We start from the raw sequence: 18,043 nt of genomic DNA on the forward strand, positions 1-18,043 counted from the left end.
GTGTTGACATTTCTTGCACTATTAATCATAGTGGAGGAAATTTTTTTTCCGTTCAACCTGAAGCACCCTCAAGTGATTTTGATTTTACGAAATTAAATATTAAAATTTCGGTCGGTGGAAATTATAGGATTTTCGATATTGGGCCAGTAAGTGAAAGTAAGTGTTTATTATTAAATAATAATTTTTAAAATTTATTTCTAATTAAAATACTATTATTATTGATAGATGTGTATGATTTTATTTATGATATTAAAACATACCCAGATCAAAAGAATTTAGATGATTTGGTTTTGATGGGCTATGGTGCTTCTGCATTAATATCATTTAAATCAAATAATACTATTTTTAAAGCTCCATTTTCAGTAGATTTTAGCGGTAAATCTAACGGGTTTTATCATCCTATATATGGTAACGAAAATAGCACAGAATATATATTTCCAATGGAAATTTACAATGCAAAAGCAGATTATGAAATTTATTACCTAAATGGTTTTAATTTTAAACAATCAAACACAACTATCACAACAAATATCAATAATTGTATGTAAAATTAATATTTTCTTTTCAAATATTGTAACTATTAATATTAAATAAATTTCAATTATTATTTTTTTTATGAAATTCAATAGATCCAATTAGGTTTTTACCAAAAGGAGAATTTGTTTTTAACAGTACAAATATTCCAGTGGGATCACTCCTAATTTCAGATACTAGTCTTAATTTGCAACCATTAAAAATTACTGTGGGTGACATATCAAGCATTGTCAATTATCCTTTGGGTTACACACTTGGAAAAAAGGATGATTATTCTTTTGATTTTACTTTTTATACTAGACCAATTTCATATGATTCTTCACTATCTGTTTCTCCCATAATCAGTGGGGCTATAACGCAATCCTCAATCCCAAGAATAGGTATAACATTAACTTTTATTATAATAAAATAACAACTGTGCAATAATACTAATTCATTCTTTAATAGAGAGCTATGACGAATTAAAACTGCCAGAGGTTGGTAGTGTCGAAGCAATTTTTTTAACCCAAGATGTTTATTTATTCAAGATTAAAGCCAACATACCATATGGATTTTCATATATAAAACAAGAGAATATTTTTTTTGGTTATGAAACATTAGTATCAGGTAACGAGTTTCAAGGCGAATTTGAAATTCCTCTACGTGCATCATTACTATTACCATTTTATTTTTATGATATTTATGGTGGATCGGGAATTTTTGATAATCAATTTATATCGTTAAGTCCAGACTTTCACATGTTTATACATCCATTAAATTTAAAAAGTAACATATTATTATTTTATTAATAATAAATATATTATAATTTAATACTAATTTATTTTTACAGTTAATCTCTTTTCAATAGAAAACATATCCTTTTTATATAATGACATTGATGTTACAAATCACAGACATTATAATGTATTGTACTTTAGTTTAAATGGAGTCCTAAGAGATTACATTTTTTCTATAATTGTTGAAGATTACTCGTATAATTCCAATATAGAAAATGAACAATCTCTTGATAAAACTCAAATGTTCCATTCAACATATAATTACACCATTCAAATGTTTCAAATAGAGTTTTTTGTTGATGCAAACACTCAAGTTGGTGATTGGCCATTCATATTTAATACAGAATACGTTACTTTACACAGCAATGTTCTCGATACTCAGCTAAGAGTTAAAAAATCAAGTAAGCATATCAAATTAAGTAGTTTAGCATTAAAAAATAGTAATATTAATAAGTTTTTTATTTTTTAAATAGATATGGATTTACAAGGTCCAGTATTTAAAGAAATTAAAAAAATAACAAGTAATGAAATCAATAATACAAATAAGATTGCCGAAATTGGTTGGACTATGGCTATCGAAGACCCAATTAATGGCTTTAGAGATGGTTTTGTAGTTATCAAAGGTGAAATAGATCAATCAATATACAACATTTCAGTTTCATTCAATAATGTTAAAAATGGTGGAAATAAATTTTTAGGAGAATATGATTTCAAATTCAATCTTACATATCCATGTATTTCTCAACAATACATAATCAGTGATGTTTTATTAATTGATAGTGTAAATAGAAAATCTGAATTTTCAATACTTCCTTATAATCCAATTTATTCAGCAATATCAAACCCCTTTTTATATTTTTTAAATAATCCAAATATAAATAAGATTCAAGTTCAATGTACCAATCATCCATCTGCCTCAACTGATACTACTGCTCCAGTGTTAAAATCATTCATTCCATCAAAAACAACGATTGATGTCAGTGCATTAGATAGAAGTGTTACATTTACTTTTGTTGCAGAAGATTTGGAAAGTGGTCTAAAAGCAAATCAATATCCAATTGTTTATCTTACAGATACAACCTCCAGATCTATTGAATGTAAATCAAGTATTATCGAAATTACTGAAACCAATGCAACTTATTCATGTACAATTCAATTACCAGTTGGATTTGGCTATTCTTATCCAAACATGATTCTTCTTTCAGTTTATGGTTTTGTTAATAACAATGGTATTTTTGGAGGTTTTTCATCAAATACTTTAAGCTTGAACCATACAAGCTCAATTACAGTAACCTTTTCATCCGACCAACCTTTAATAATACAACATCAATTGATAACTGAAAGAGGAGGCAACTTAATTTTAAATGGTAGAAAGTTCAGTATTGATTCCGAAGCATATATTACTTTTAAAGATGGATCAGTATCTAAAATTAAAACCGATTTTATCTCTAGTACAGCTGTTAAAATTCCAAATGTCAAAGCAACAAAAGACCATTATCAAATATATATTAAATCATCAAATATAAATTCAAATACAATTACAGTTACACCAGTAGTTTTCGACTATTATATTCATGGCGATCCAGAACCAACATTCCCGCCAACAGTCACACCAGTACCAACCAACAAACCACAACAATGCAAAGGTAACCCAGCATGTGGTGGTCCAACAAATGGAAAATGTATCGATAATCAAGGATGTGTTTGTTATTCACCATGGGTCGGTATCGATTGTCAATCTCAAATTGTAATCGTTGATCCACCAATCTTTAATAACGGAAGCGATAACTCGACTTCTCCATCAATCGATATTGTTGTACCTGATAAAAACAATACCAATGGAAATAATAACACAACACCAATAACCTATCACTCTTTGATTTCGATTATATCACTTAGAGAAATAAATATTCAAAATGAAGTTGTAAAAACAATAACATTCAAAGATGATTGGCTATCAAAACAAATTGATGATTCAACAATACTTTTTTATAAAGAATTTACAAAATCAACAACAGATGCAACTACAAATATTACAGTAACTTTGAAATGGTTCAAAAATCAAACAACAATTTCATTTGCTCAAGAACAATTATTAATGAACCCATCAACACTTAAATACACAATCGAAATATCAAACTATCCATTCGAAAATTCACTTAACCACTTAGAACTAATAATGTCAGCATCAATGCAATCAAACACAACCGATGATATTTGCTCCGCAAAAGAATTTGGAGAAACTACCAATGGTGATAATTCAAACTATTTAAAGATTCAAGTCGACAACTATTCGTTATATGGTAGATTTATCAGAAGAGGTATTATCGATTCAACAATTAGAACAATTTCGAATATTTTATTAGATAAAGATATGAATCCAATTACATCATCAAAATCATTACAATCATATATAGGTATTCAAATTCCATACTATAAAGAATCAGCAATTATCGACCCTGATTTTTCAATTCTCATCGATTCATACAAAGCATCATCAGTATCAAACTCAATATGTTCAAACCAATCAAAATTGAGTGGTGCTAAATTAGCAGGTATTATAATAGGTGGTGTTGCATTTATTGCTGTTATTACCATCTCTATTATTTATTACATTTTCAAAAAAAGAATTGGTGCAAGAATTTTTATTTCAAAGATTTTTTTGAAATTAAATAATAATAATACCAAGAATTTGCACATGCAAAACTTGTAACGGAAAGACAGTTCATAATAATAGTAATCCTATTACTCCAACACCAACAAATACACCTACATATAAACCTACAAATACACAACCCATCACCCAACCAAGCACATTTAATAATCCATTTGGATCAATTAACCATCCAAATTCTAATCAATTAAATGACATTAAACATGCTTGTGGTGATTCAAATATAACTTATAACGGGTATATATATAAAAAAAAAAAAAATTAATAAAATATAAAAAAACCATATTTTAAATTAAAAAAATAAAAAAAATTAAAAAATAAAAAAACTTTTTTTTTTTTTATTTTAAAATTATTTTTTTATTTTACGACACAGAAACGAAATCAAATAAAATGATAAATAATATAATTAAATTTAAAAATGTTAATTTAATATATAAAAATAAACTAATATTTAAAAATAATATAAACTATAACAATATAATAAATTTTAATAATAAATATTTTAAAAATAATTTTTGTACAATAAATAATAATAATAATTTTAATCATTCAAACATTTATAATAATAATAAAAATAATATATTTAAAGATTATATAAATAATTTACCAAATATAAAAATAGAAAAAGAAAAGTTTTTTAAGGATTTAGAACAAGAGGAAAAATATTCATTTTTAAACACACCAAAATCGATTGAGTATAAGACTGCAATAGATGGTATTAAATTTCCCTTTCAAATTTATCAAGAAAAAGAAAGCGGTGTATATATAGACGATAAAGAAGTGGAATTTATTTCAGGAGATGGGTTAAGAGCATCTATTCATTCAAAATCAGGGAGTGTTTATGAAGGACAGGTAACTGATAAGGGTATTCCACATGGATTCGGTGAATTAGAGTTAAGAAATGGTGATATATATATTGGTGAATTTGTAAATGGAAAAAAAGAAGGCTCTGGTCGTTTATTTTCTACCACTGGTGGTTGTTCCTACGAAGGAAAGTGGAAAGAAGATATGCATTGGGGTGAAGGTACTTTTATAAACCCACAAGCTGGGCTATCATTTAAAGGCAGTTGGGTTGCAAACGAAAGACATGGATTAGGTTCAATAAGTAATTCAGAAACCGAAATTAAAGGCATTTGGGAACATGATCATCTAGTATTTGGTCACGAAATTAAAATGATGGCTGGTCTAGAGTATTACGGCGAATGGGCAAATGAAAAATGGAACGGTAATGGCAAATTAAAATTCCCAGATGGTTCAGTTTATTATGGTGGTTTTAAAGATGGTGATATATCAGGTAAAGGTAAATTTTTAAAAGTTACCAAAAAATATAACAGCGAACTCGATGAAGAGGTTTTTGTAGAAGAACAAATAATAGAAAATGATAACTGGGAAGGTGGTGTCATTTGTGGTCACGGCAAAGTGTATACAGAAAGTTGGTGCTGTGAAGGCGATTGGTCAAGAGGTTCTATAAAAAATGCAACCATTACAAATAAAATCGATAACGATAGCAATAAACTCAACATTTATAAAGGTGAAATCGACTCACGAACATTTGTGCCACATGGCCAAGGCGAAGAGTTTTTAGAGAATGGTGAACACTATATTGGTCATTTCGTCGAAGGCAAAAGAGATGGTGAGGGTCAAGTAACTTATGCAGATGGCTCATCATTCAAAGGAAACTGGTTAAGAGGTTTACGTATTGGTAAAGGTTCAATAAAAAATGATCAATTAGAAATTGAAGCCGATTTTAAAGAAATTATAAAAGACACTGATAATGCCAACGAAGATAATAGTGTTTTATTTGGTAAAGGTATAATCAAAAATAAATTAAATAACTCAATTTATAATGGCGAATTTGAAAATGGTTTACCTGAAGGTTTTGGTGAATTAAAAATAATTAATGACAATAATAATATCGAAATTATCAAAAAAGGATTATGGAGCAAAGGTTTACTAATTAAAGAAGACATATAACATAAAACTATTAGAATAATTAAATAAAATAATAAAAATAAAAATAAACAAAAAATTTGATAATAATTTTATTTTTATAGTTTTTTGATATTTTGAAGATATAATTTTTTTGATTTTTTAAAGTTGAATTGTTTTTTTTTTAAAAAATTTTTATATTTAAAAATATAAAAAATCAAATTAAATTATTACTTTTTTCTTTAATTGATAATAGCATTATCCATTTTTATACATTTAGATCTAAATAACAGCACAAACACACATTATAACTTTTTTTCAATAAAACATTTCTTCTCAAATTATGGAGTTGTCACATTTAAGATGTTGTATGTGATGTTCTTAAAAGATAAAAGAGTCAATACCGGTTTAAGATATTTTTTAGATTTTTTAGAAATTTTTTTAATTTTTTTTATTTTTTTTATTTTTTTTATTTTTTTTTTGGTTGTTAAAAAATTTTGTGGTTATAAATTTTAAAAAATATAAATATAAAAAGAATACAAAAAATGAGAATCAATTATTTTATCTTTTATTTTTTATTGTACTTTTTTTTTTTATTTGGCAATTCAGAAAGTTATTATATTAAAAATATCTCACTAGAAAGCGAAAACAATAAACAGTTTGCAAGAAGTTCGAATTGTTTTTTTCAAATGCAATTTCTATGTGTTGCTACTGAAGTTGGCGAAAATTGTGACCAATTGACATTTCCAAATAACCCAAATAGCCAAATTATGAGGGATTGTTCACAAAATTTAAAAAACGATACAGCAGCAGTATTCGATTGTCTATTTCGAACTTTAGTTGGAACTTACCAAAATACAATCAATGGAGTTTTTCCTTTAGAACTTAAATGCTATAGTAAGTAAACTTTTATTTATTTATAATTATTTATTTTCTTATTTTTATATTAAAGTTTTTTTTTTTTTTTAAAAATTGGGTTTTTAAAATACATATTAAAACATAATATCAAAATTCAGATTTAGATTTAGATACTGTAGAATTTAAAAAAATAAAAACATTCACCAATGTTTTGAAACCTTTAAGTTTTGCATTGGTCCCGTTATGTTATTTTCAATTGATTTTCGATAACCCAGATAAAGTACCAATGGATGGAATGGATGTATCGTGTGTTAACATTTCTTGCACTATTAATCACAGTGGAGGGAATTTTTTTTCGGTTCAACCTGAAGCACCTCCTTCAAGTGATTTTGATTTTTCGAAATTAAATATTAAAATTTCAGTTGGTAATAATTATAAGATTTTCGATATTGGGCCAGTAAGCGAAAGTAAGTGTTTATTATTATAATAATAATAATAATTTTTAAAATTTATTTCTAATTAAAATAATATTATTATTGATAGATGTATATGATTTTATTTATGATATTAAAACATACCCAGATCAAAAGAATTTAGATGATTTGGTTTTGATGGGCTATGGTGCTTCTGCATTAATATCATTTAAATCAAACAATACTATTTTTAAAGCTCCATTTTCAGTAGATTTTATCGGTAAATCTAACGGGTTTTATCATCCTATATATGGAAACGAAAATAGCACAGAATATATATTTCCAATGGAAACATACAATGGATATGTAGATTATGAAATTTATTACTTAAATGGTTTTAAATTTAAACAATCAAATACAACTATCAAAACAAATATCTATAATTGTATGTAAAATTAATATTTTCTTTTCAATTAATATAACTATTAATATTAAATGAATCTCAATTATTATTTTTTTTATGAAATTCAATAGATCGAATTAGTCCTTTACCAAATGGAAATTTTATTTTTAACAGTATGATTCCAGTGGGATCACTCCTAATTTCAGATACTACTCTTGATTTGCAACCATTACGGATTGTTGTAGGTGACATGTCAAACAATGTTAATTATCCTTTGGGTTACACATTTGGAAATAAGGATGGTTATTCTTTTGATTTTACTTTTTATACTAGACCAATTTCATATGATTCCTCACTATCTGTTTCTCCCATAATCTATGGAGATACAACACTATCCTCAATCCCACGTATAGGTATAACATTAACTTTTATTACAATAAAATATCAACTGCACAATAATACTAATTCATTCTTTAATAGAGAGCTATGACAAATTAAAATTGCCAGAGATTATTAGTATCGAAGCATCTTTTTTAACCCAAGATGTATATTTATTCAAGATTAAAGCCAACATACCATATGGATTTTCATTTATAGCACAAGAGAATATTTTTGGTTATGAAACATTAGTATCAGGTAACGAGTTTCAAGGCGAATATGAAATTCCTCTACGTGCATCATCTGGACCTGTCTTTTATTTTTATGATATTTATGGTGGATCTAAAGAATTTAATAATCAATTTATATCGTTTAATCCAGACTTTCACATGTTTATACATCCTTTAAATTTACAAAGTAACATATTATTATTTTATTAATAATAAATATATTATAATATAATACTAATTTATTTTTACAGTTAATCTCTTTTCAATAGAAAACGTATCCTTTTTATATAATGACATTGATGTTACAAATCACAGACATTACAATGTATTGTACTTTAGTTTTAATGGAGTCCCAAGAGATTACATTTTTTCTATAACTGTAGAAGATTACTCGTATAATTCCAATATAGGAAATGAACAATCTCTTGAAAATATTCAAATGTTCCATTCAACATATAATTACAACATTCAAATGTTTCAAATAGAGTTTTTTGTTGAAGCAAATACCCAAGTGGGTGATTGGCCATTCTCATTCAGTACAAATACTTTACACAGCAATGTTCTCGATACTCAGCTAAGAGTTAAAAAATCAAGTAAGCATATCAAAATAAGTAGTTTAGCATTAAAAAATAGTAATATTAATAAATGTTTTGTTTTTTAAATAGATATGGATTTACAAGGCCCAATATTTAAACAAATTAAAAAAATAACAAGTAATGAAATCAATAATACAAATAAGTTTGCCGAAATTGGTTGGACTATGGCTATCGAAGACCCAATTAATGGCTTTAGAGATGGTTTTGTAGTTATCAAAGGTGAAATAGATCAATCAATATACAACATTTCAGTTTCATTCAATAATGTTAAAAATGGTGGAAATAAATTTTTAGGAGAATATGATTTCAAATTCAATCTTACATATCCATGTATTTCTCAACAATATATAATCAGTGATGTTGTATTATTTGACAACGTAAATAGAAAATCTGATTTTTCAATACTTCCTTATAATACAATTTTTTCATCAATATCAAACCCCTTTTTATATTTTTTAAATAATCCAAATATAAATAAGATTCAAGTTCAATGTTCCAATCATCCATCTGCCTCAACTGATACTACTGCTCCAGTGTTAAAATCATTCATTCCATCAAAAACAACGATTGATGTCAGTGCATTAGATAGAAGTGTTACATTTACTTTTGTTGCAGAAGATTTAGAAAGTGGTCTAAAAGCAAATCAATATCCAATTGTTTATCTTACAGATACAACCTCCAGATCTATTGAATGCAAATCAAGTATTATCGAAATTACTGAAACCAATGCAACTTATTCATGTACAATTCAATTACCAGTTGGATTTGGCTATTCTTATCCAAACATGATTCTTCTTTCAGTTTATGGTTTTGTTAATAACAATGGTATTTTTGGTGGTTTTTCATCAAATACTTTAAGCTTGAACCATACAAGCTCAATTGCAGTAACCTTTTCATCCGACCAACCTTTAATAATACAACATCAATTGATAACTGAAAGAGGAGGCAACTTAATTTTAAATGGTAGAAAGTTCAGTATTGATTCCGAAGCATATATTACTTTTAAAGATGGCTCAGTATCTAAAATTAAAACCGATTTTATCTCTAGTACAGCTGTTAAAATTCCAAATGTCAAAGCAACAAAAGACCATTATCAAATATATATTAAATCATCAAATATAAATTCAAATACAATTACAGTTACACCAGTAGTTTTCGACTATTATATTCATGGCGATCCAGAACCAACATTCCCACCAACAGTCACACCAGTACCAACCAATAAACCACAACAATGCAAAGGTAACCCAACATGTGGTGGTCCAACAAATGGAAAATGTATCGATAATCAAGGATGTGTTTGTTATTCACCATGGGTCGGTATCGATTGTCAATCTCAAATTGTAATCATTGATCCACCAATATTTAATAACGGAAGCAATAACTCGACTTCTCCATCAATCGATATTGTTGTACCTGATAAAAACAATACCAATGGAAATAATAACACAACACCAATAACCTATCACTCTTTGATTTCCATTGTATCACTCAGAGAAATAAATATTCAAAATGAAGTTGTAAAAACAATAACATTCAAAGATGATTGGCTATCAAAACAAATTGATGATTCAAAATTAATTTTTTACAAAGAGTTTACAAAATCAACAACAGATGCAACTACAAATATTACAGTAACTTTGAAATGGTTCAAAAATCAAACAACAATTTCATTTGCTCAAGAACAATTATTAATGAACCCATCAACACTTAAATACACAATCAAAATATCAAACTATCCATTCGAAAATTCACTTAATCACTTAGAACTAATAATGTCAGCATCAATGCAATCAAACACAACCGACGATATTTGTTCTGCAAAAGAATTTGGAGAAACTACAAATGGTGATAATTCAAACTATTTAAAGATTCAAGTCGACAACTATTCGTTATATGGTAGATTTATCAGAAGAGGTATTATCGATTCAACAATTAGAACAATTTCGAATATTTTATTAGATAAAGATATGAATCCAATTACATCATCAAAATCATTACAATCATATATAGGTATTCAAATTCCATACTATAAAGAATCAGCAATTATCGACCCTGATTTTTCAATTCTCATCGATTCATACAAAGCATCGTCAATATGTTCAAACAAATCAAAATTAAGTGGTGCTAAATTAGCAGGTATTATAATAGGTTGTGTTGCATTTATTGCTGTTATTACCATCTCTATTATATATTACATTTTAAAGAAAAGAAATGCTAAAAAGTTTGAAAAAAATATTGGTCAAAAAATGAAACAAATGTACAATTAAAACCATTAGTAAAGAAAATGAACAGACTAACCATTAATAAAGAAAATTTTTAAATAAAAAATAATAATTCCATTTGGTAAATTTTTTACAAAAAAATTGGTATGGTTTATTGTTATTTATTTAAAGAAAAAATGATTATTTTTTGTGGACTTTTCCTTCTTTTTTTGTAAAGAACATCATATACAACTCCATTTTTTGTGAAGAAGACATGGCTCAATGCTGTTATTGTACTTTTTTTTTATATGACAATGTGGAAGGTTATTATATTAAATATCTCACTAGAAAGCGGAAACTATAAACATTTTGCAGGAGGTTCGAAGTTTTTTTTTCAAATACAATTTCTATGTGTTACAAACGAAATTGGCCAGAATTGTGGCCAATATAAAAACGATACAGTGGAAGTATTGGTTTATCAATTTGAAACTATTATTGGAGCTATGAAAAATACAACTAATAGAATTTTTGTTTAGAATTTGAATGCTATAGTAAGAAATTTTAAAAAAATGTAAATTCTAATTCATTCCCAACAAAAGATAAAAGAGCCAACAACCCTTTTTAAGATATTTTTAGATTTTTTTTGAAATTTTTTTTTTTTTTTATTTTTTTTATTTTTTTTATATTTTTTTATATTTTTTTTTTCGATTGTTTTATGATAATAAATTTTAAAAAATATAAATATATAAAAGAATATAAAATATGAGAATCAATTATTTTATTTTTTATTTTTTATTGTACTTTTTTTTATTTGACAATGCCCAAAGTTATTATATTAAAGATATCTCGCTAAAAAGTGAAAACTATAAAAAGTTTGCAAGAGGTCCGATATGTAGATTTCAAATACAATTTCTATGTGTTACTACTGAAGTTGGCGAAAATTGTGACCAACTAACATTTACAAATGACCCAATTATAAGTGGATGTTCACAAAATTTAAAAAACGATACAGCAGCAGTATTCACTTGTCAATTTGAAACTATAATTGGAACTATGACAAGTACAATTAATGGAGCTTTTCCTTTAGAACTTAAATGTTATGGTAAGTAAACTTTTATATATTTATAATTATTTTATATATATTTTTTTTATTTTCTTATTATTTTTATATCAAAATTTTTTTTTTTGAAATTTTTATTAAAATATTTTTTTTTTTTATTTAAATAAATTTGTTTTTTGAATTTTTTTAAAATACATATTAAAACATAATATCAAAACTCAGATTTAGATTTAGATACTGTAGAATTTAAAAAAATAAAAACATTTACCAATGTTTTGGAACCTTTAAGTTTTGCATTAGTCCCGTTATGTTATTTTCAATTGATTTTCGATAACCCAGATAAAATACCACTGGATGGAATAGTTGTATCGTGTGTTGACACTTATTGCATTGTTAATCACAATGGAGGGAATATTTTTTCCGTTCAACTTGACCGACCTGCTGCCAGTGATTTTGATTTTTCGAAATTAAATATTAAAATTGAGGTCAGTGAAAATTATAAGATTTTCGATATTGGGCCGGTAAGTGAAAGTAAGTGTTTATTAAAATAATAATAATAATTTTAAAATTTATTTCTAATTAAAATACTATTATTATTGATAGATGTATATGATTTTATTTATGATATTAAAACATACCCAGATCAAAAGAATTTAGATGATTTGGTTTTGATGGGCTATGGTGCTTCTGTATTAATATCATTTAAATCAAATAATACTATTTTTAAAGCTCCATTTTCTGTAGATTTTAGCGGTAAATCTAACGGGTTTTATCATCCTATATATGGTAACGAAAATAGCACAGAATATATATTTCCAATGGAAACATACAATGGATATGTAGATTATGAAATTTATTACTTAAATGGTTTTAAATTTAAACAATCAAATACAACTATCAAAACAAATATCTATAATTGTATGTAAAATTAATATTTTCTTTTCAATTATTGTAACTATTAATATTAAATGAATCTCAATTATTATTTTTTTTATGAAATTCAATAGATCGAATTAGCCCTTTACCAAATGGAAATTTTATTTTTAACAGTATGATTCCAGTGGGATCACTCCTAATTTCAGATAGTACTCTTGATTTGCAACCATTACGGATTGTTGTAGGTGACATGTCAAACAATGTTAATTATCCTTTGGGTTACACATTTGGAAATAAGGATGGTTATTCTTTTGATTTTACTTTTTATACTAGACCAATTTCATATGATTCTTCACTATCTGTTTCTCCCATAATCGATGGAGATACAACACTATCCTCAATCCCACATATAGGTATAACATTAACTTTTATTACAATAAAATATCAACTGCACAATAATACTAATTCATTCTTTAATAGAGAGCTATGACAAATTAAAATTGCCAGAGATTATTAAAATTGAAGCATCTTTTTTAACCCAAGATGTATATTTATTCAAGATTAAAGCCAACATACCATATGGATTTTCATTTATAGCACAAGAGAATATTTTTGGTTATGAAACTTTAGTATCTGGTAACGAGTTTCAAGGCGAATATGAAATTCCTCTACGTGCATCATCTGGATCTTTCTTTTATTTTTATGATATTTATGGTGGATCTAAAGAATTTAATTATCAATTTATATCGTTTAATCCAGACTTTCACATGTTTATACATCCTTTAAATTTACAAAGTAACATGTTATTATTTTATTAATATTAATATATTATAACATAATACTAATTTGTTTTTACAGTTAATCTCTTTTCAATAGAAAATGTATCCTTTTTATATAATGATATTGATGTTACAAATCACAGACATTATAATGTATTGTACTTTAGTTTAAATGGAGTCCCAAGAGATTACATTTTTTCTATAACTGTAGAAGATTACTCGTATAATTCCAATATAGGAAATGAACAATCTCTTGAAAATATTCAAATGTTCCATTCAACATATAATTACAACATTCAAATGTTTCAAATAGAGTTTTTTGTTGAAGCAAATACCCAAGTGGGTTATTGGCCATTCATATTTCATACAGAATACGTTACTTTACACAGCAATGTTCTCGATACTCAGCTAAGAGTTAAAAAATCAAGTAAGCATATCAAATTAAGTAGTTTATCATTAAAAATAGTAATATTAATAATGTTTTGTTTTAAATAGATATGGATTTACAAGGTCCAGTATTTAAAGAAATTAAAAAAACTACAAATAATGAAATCGATGATACAAATAAGTTTGCCGAAATTGGTTGGACTATGGCTATCGAAGACCCAATTAATGGCTTTAGAGATGGTTTTGTAGTTATCAAAGGTGAAATAGATCAATCAATATACAACATTTCAGTTTCATTCAATAATGTTAAAAATGGTGGAAATAAATTTTTAGGAGAATATGATTTCAAATTCAATCTTACATATCCATGTATTTCTCAACAATATATAATCAGTGATGTTGTATTATTTGACAGTGTAAATAGAAAATCTGATTTTTCAATACTTCCTAATATTTATTCAATTTTTTCATCAATATCAAACCCCTTTTTATATTTTTTAAATGATTCAAATATAAATAAGATTCAAGTTCAATGTTCCAATCATCCATCTGCCTCAACTGATACTACTGCTCCAGTGTTAAAATCATTCATCCAATCAAAAACAGCGATTGATGTCAGTGAATTAGATAGAAGTGTTACATTTACTTTTGTTGCAGAAGATTTAGAAAGTGGTCTAAAAGCAAATCAATATCCAATTGTTTATCTTACAGATACAACCTCCAGATCTATTGAATGTAAATCAAGTATTATCGAAATTACTGAAACCAATGCAACTTATTCATGTACAATTCAATTACCAGTTGGATTTGGCTATTCTTATCCAAACATGATTCTTCTTTCAGTTTATGGTTTTGTTAATAACAATGGTATTTTTGGTGGTTTTTCATCAAATACTTTAAGCTTGAACCATACAAGCTCAATTACAGTAACCTTTTCATCCGACCAACCTTTAATAATACAACATCAATTGATAACTGAAAGAGGAGGCAATTTAATATTAAATGGTAGAAAGTTCAGTATTGATTCCGAAGCATATATTACTTTTAAAGATGGCTCAGTATCTAAAATTAAAACCGATTTTATCTCTAGTACAGCTGTTAAAGTTCCAAATGTTAAAGCAACAAAAGACCCTTATCAAATATATATTAAATCATCAAATATAAATTCAAATACAATTACAGTTACACCAGTAGTTTACGACTATTATCTTCATGGCGATCCAGAACCAACATTCCCACCAACAGTCACACCAGTACCAACCAATAAACCACAACAATGCAAAGGTAACCCAACATGTGGTGGTCCAACAAATGGAAAATGTATCGATAATCAAGGATGTGTTTGTTATTCACCATGGGTCGGTATCGATTGTCAATCTCAAATTGTAATCATTGATCCACCAATATTTAATAACGGAAGCGATAACTCAACCTCTCCATCAATCGATATTGTTGTACCTGATAAAAACAATACCAATGGAAATAATAACACAACACCAATAACCTATCACTCTTTGATTTCGATTGTATCACTTAGAGAAATAAATATTCAAAATGAAGTTGTAAAAACAATAACATTCAAAGATGATTGGCTATCAAAACAAATTGATGATTCAACAATACTTTTTTATAAAGAATTTACAAAATCAACAACAGATGCAACTACAAATATAACAGTAACTTTGAAATGGTTCAAAAATCAAACAACAATTTCATTTGCTCAAGAACAATTATTAATGAACCCATCAACACTTAAATACACAATCGAAATATCAAACTATCCATTCGAAAATTCACTTAATCACTTAGAACTTGTAATGTCAGCATCAATGCAATCAAACACAACCGACGATATTTGTTCTGCAAAAGAATTTGGAGAAACTACCAATGGTGATAATTCAAACTATTTAAAGATCCAAGTCGACAACTATTCATTATATGGTAGATTTATCAGAAGAGGTATTATCGATTCAACAATTAGAACAATTTCTAATATTTTATTAGATAAAGATATGAATCCAATTACATCATCAAAATCATTACAATCATATATAGGTATTCAAATTCCATACTATAAAGAATCAGCAATTATCGACCCTGATTTTTCAATTCTCATCGATTCATACAAAGCATCGTCAATATGTTCAAACAAATCAAAATTAAGTGGTGCTAAATTAGCAGGTATTATAATAGGTTGTGTTGCATTTATTGCTGTTATTACCATCTCTATTATATATCACATTTTAAAAAAAAGAAATGCTAAAAAGTTTGAAAAAAATATTGATCAAAAAATGAAACAAATGAACAATTAAACCATTAGTAAAGAAAATGAACAGACTAACCATTAATAAAGAAAAATTTTAAATAAAAAATTCTATTTGTTAAATTTTTTACAAAAAAATTGGTATGGTTTATAGTTATTTATTTAAAGAAAAAATGATTATTTTTTGTAGAGTTTTTCTTCTTTTTTTGTAAAGAACATCATATACGATTCCATTTTTTGTGAAGAAGACATGGCTCAATGTTGTTATTGTACTTTTTTTTATATGACAATGTGGAAGGTTATTAAATTAAATATCTCACTAGAAATACAACTAATGGAATTTTTGTTTAGAGTTTGAATGCTATAGTAAGAAATTTTAAAAAAATCTAAATTCTAATTCATTCCCAACAAAAAATAAAAGAGTCAACAACCCGTTTTATGATATTTTTTAGAATATTTTTTTTTATATTTTTATTTTTATTTATATTTATATTTCAATTTTTTTTTTTTTTTTTATATTTTTTTTTTTCGATTGTTTAAAAATTTTATGATAAATTTTAAAAAATATAAATATATAAAAGAATATAAAAAATGAGAATTAATTATTTTATTTTTTATTTTTTATTGTATTTTTTTTATTTATTTGACAATGCCCAAAGTTATTATATTAAAGATATCTCACTAGAAAGCGAAAACTATAAACATTTTGCAAGAGGTTTGATATGTAGATTTCAAATACAATTTCTATGTGTTACTACTGAAGTTGGCGAAAATTGTGACCAATTGACATTTTCAAATAACCAATTTATAAGTAGATTTTCACAAGATTTAAAAAACGATACAGCAGCAGTATTCACTTATCAATTTGAAACTATGATTGGAACTATGACAAGTATAATTAATGGAGTTTTTCCTTTAGAACTTAAATGCTATAGTAAGTAAACTTTTATATATATTTATAATTTTATTTATATTTTTTTTATTTTGTTATTATTTTTATTAAAAATTTTTTTTTTTTTTTAAAATATAAATTATTTTAAAATTCGCAAATTTGGAATAACAAAAAAAAACCACCAATACGTGGGCAAATTGATTTTTTTATTTTTATAAATTTGTTTTTTGAATTTTTTAATTTTTTTAAATACACATTAATATTAAAACATAATATCAAAATTCAGATTTAGATTTAGATACTGTAGAAATTAAAAAAATAAAAACATTTACCAATGTTTTGGAACCTTTAAGTTTTGCATTAGTCCCGTTATGTTATTTTCAATTGATTTTCGTTAACCCAGATAAAGTACCACTGGATAGAATAGAAGGATCGTGTGTTGACACTTATTGCATTTTTCGTCATAATGGAGGGAATATTTTTTCCGTTCAACTTGACCAACCTGCTGCCAGTGATTTTGATTTTTCGAAATTAAATATTAAAATTTCAGTAGGTGGAAATAATAGGATTTTCGATATTGAGCCAGTAAGTGAAAGTAAGTGTTTATTATTAAAATAATAATAATAATTTTTAAAATTTATTTCTAATTAAAATACTATTATTATTGATAGATGTGTATGATTTTATTTATGATATTAAAACATACCCAGATCAAAAGAATTTAGATGATTTGGTTTTGATGGGCTATGGTGCTTCTGCATTAATATCATTTAAATCAAATAATACTATTT

General features: G+C 25.9%; 5 protein-coding genes across 5 annotated transcripts; all 5 read left to right on the plus strand.

Annotated features, from left to right (window-relative positions):
• Positions 1-1,407: 1,407 nt before the first annotated feature.
• DICPUDRAFT_26881 (uncharacterized protein) lies at positions 1,408-4,023 on the plus strand (the record flags this gene model as incomplete). The annotated part of the gene is made up of 2 exons (XM_003283958.1): positions 1,408-1,711; positions 1,784-4,023. Coding segments are annotated over 2 exons (2,544 nt in total), but the record flags the coding sequence as incomplete, so codon positions are not given.
• Positions 4,024-4,554: 531 nt separating this feature from the next.
• DICPUDRAFT_16531 (uncharacterized protein) lies at positions 4,555-5,952 on the plus strand (the record flags this gene model as incomplete). The annotated part of the gene is made up of 1 exon (XM_003283959.1): positions 4,555-5,952. A coding segment is annotated over one exon (1,398 nt), but the record flags the coding sequence as incomplete, so codon positions are not given.
• A 2,649-nt stretch (positions 5,953-8,601) lies between these two features.
• DICPUDRAFT_21659 (uncharacterized protein) lies at positions 8,602-9,192 on the plus strand (the record flags this gene model as incomplete). Its single annotated transcript, XM_003283960.1, has 2 exons — positions 8,602-8,788; positions 8,861-9,192. Coding segments are annotated over 2 exons (519 nt in total), but the record flags the coding sequence as incomplete, so codon positions are not given.
• Positions 9,193-10,485: 1,293 nt separating this feature from the next.
• Positions 10,486-11,061, plus strand: DICPUDRAFT_26908 (uncharacterized protein; the record flags this gene model as incomplete). The annotated part of the gene is made up of 1 exon (XM_003283961.1): positions 10,486-11,061. The coding sequence occupies one exon, from the start codon at positions 10,486-10,488 to the stop codon at positions 11,059-11,061; it is 576 nt and encodes a 191-aa protein (XP_003284009.1).
• Positions 11,062-15,833: 4,772 nt separating this feature from the next.
• Positions 15,834-16,409, plus strand: DICPUDRAFT_26907 (uncharacterized protein; the record flags this gene model as incomplete). Its single annotated transcript, XM_003283962.1, has 1 exon — positions 15,834-16,409. The coding sequence occupies one exon, from the start codon at positions 15,834-15,836 to the stop codon at positions 16,407-16,409; it is 576 nt and encodes a 191-aa protein (XP_003284010.1).
• Positions 16,410-18,043: the final 1,634 nt, after the last annotated feature.

The sequence above is a fragment of the Dictyostelium purpureum genome (assembly GCF_000190715.1).
Source record: "Dictyostelium purpureum unplaced genomic scaffold DICPUscaffold_17, whole genome shotgun sequence".
Lineage (NCBI taxonomy): Eukaryota > Evosea > Eumycetozoa > Dictyosteliales > Dictyosteliaceae > Dictyostelium > Dictyostelium purpureum.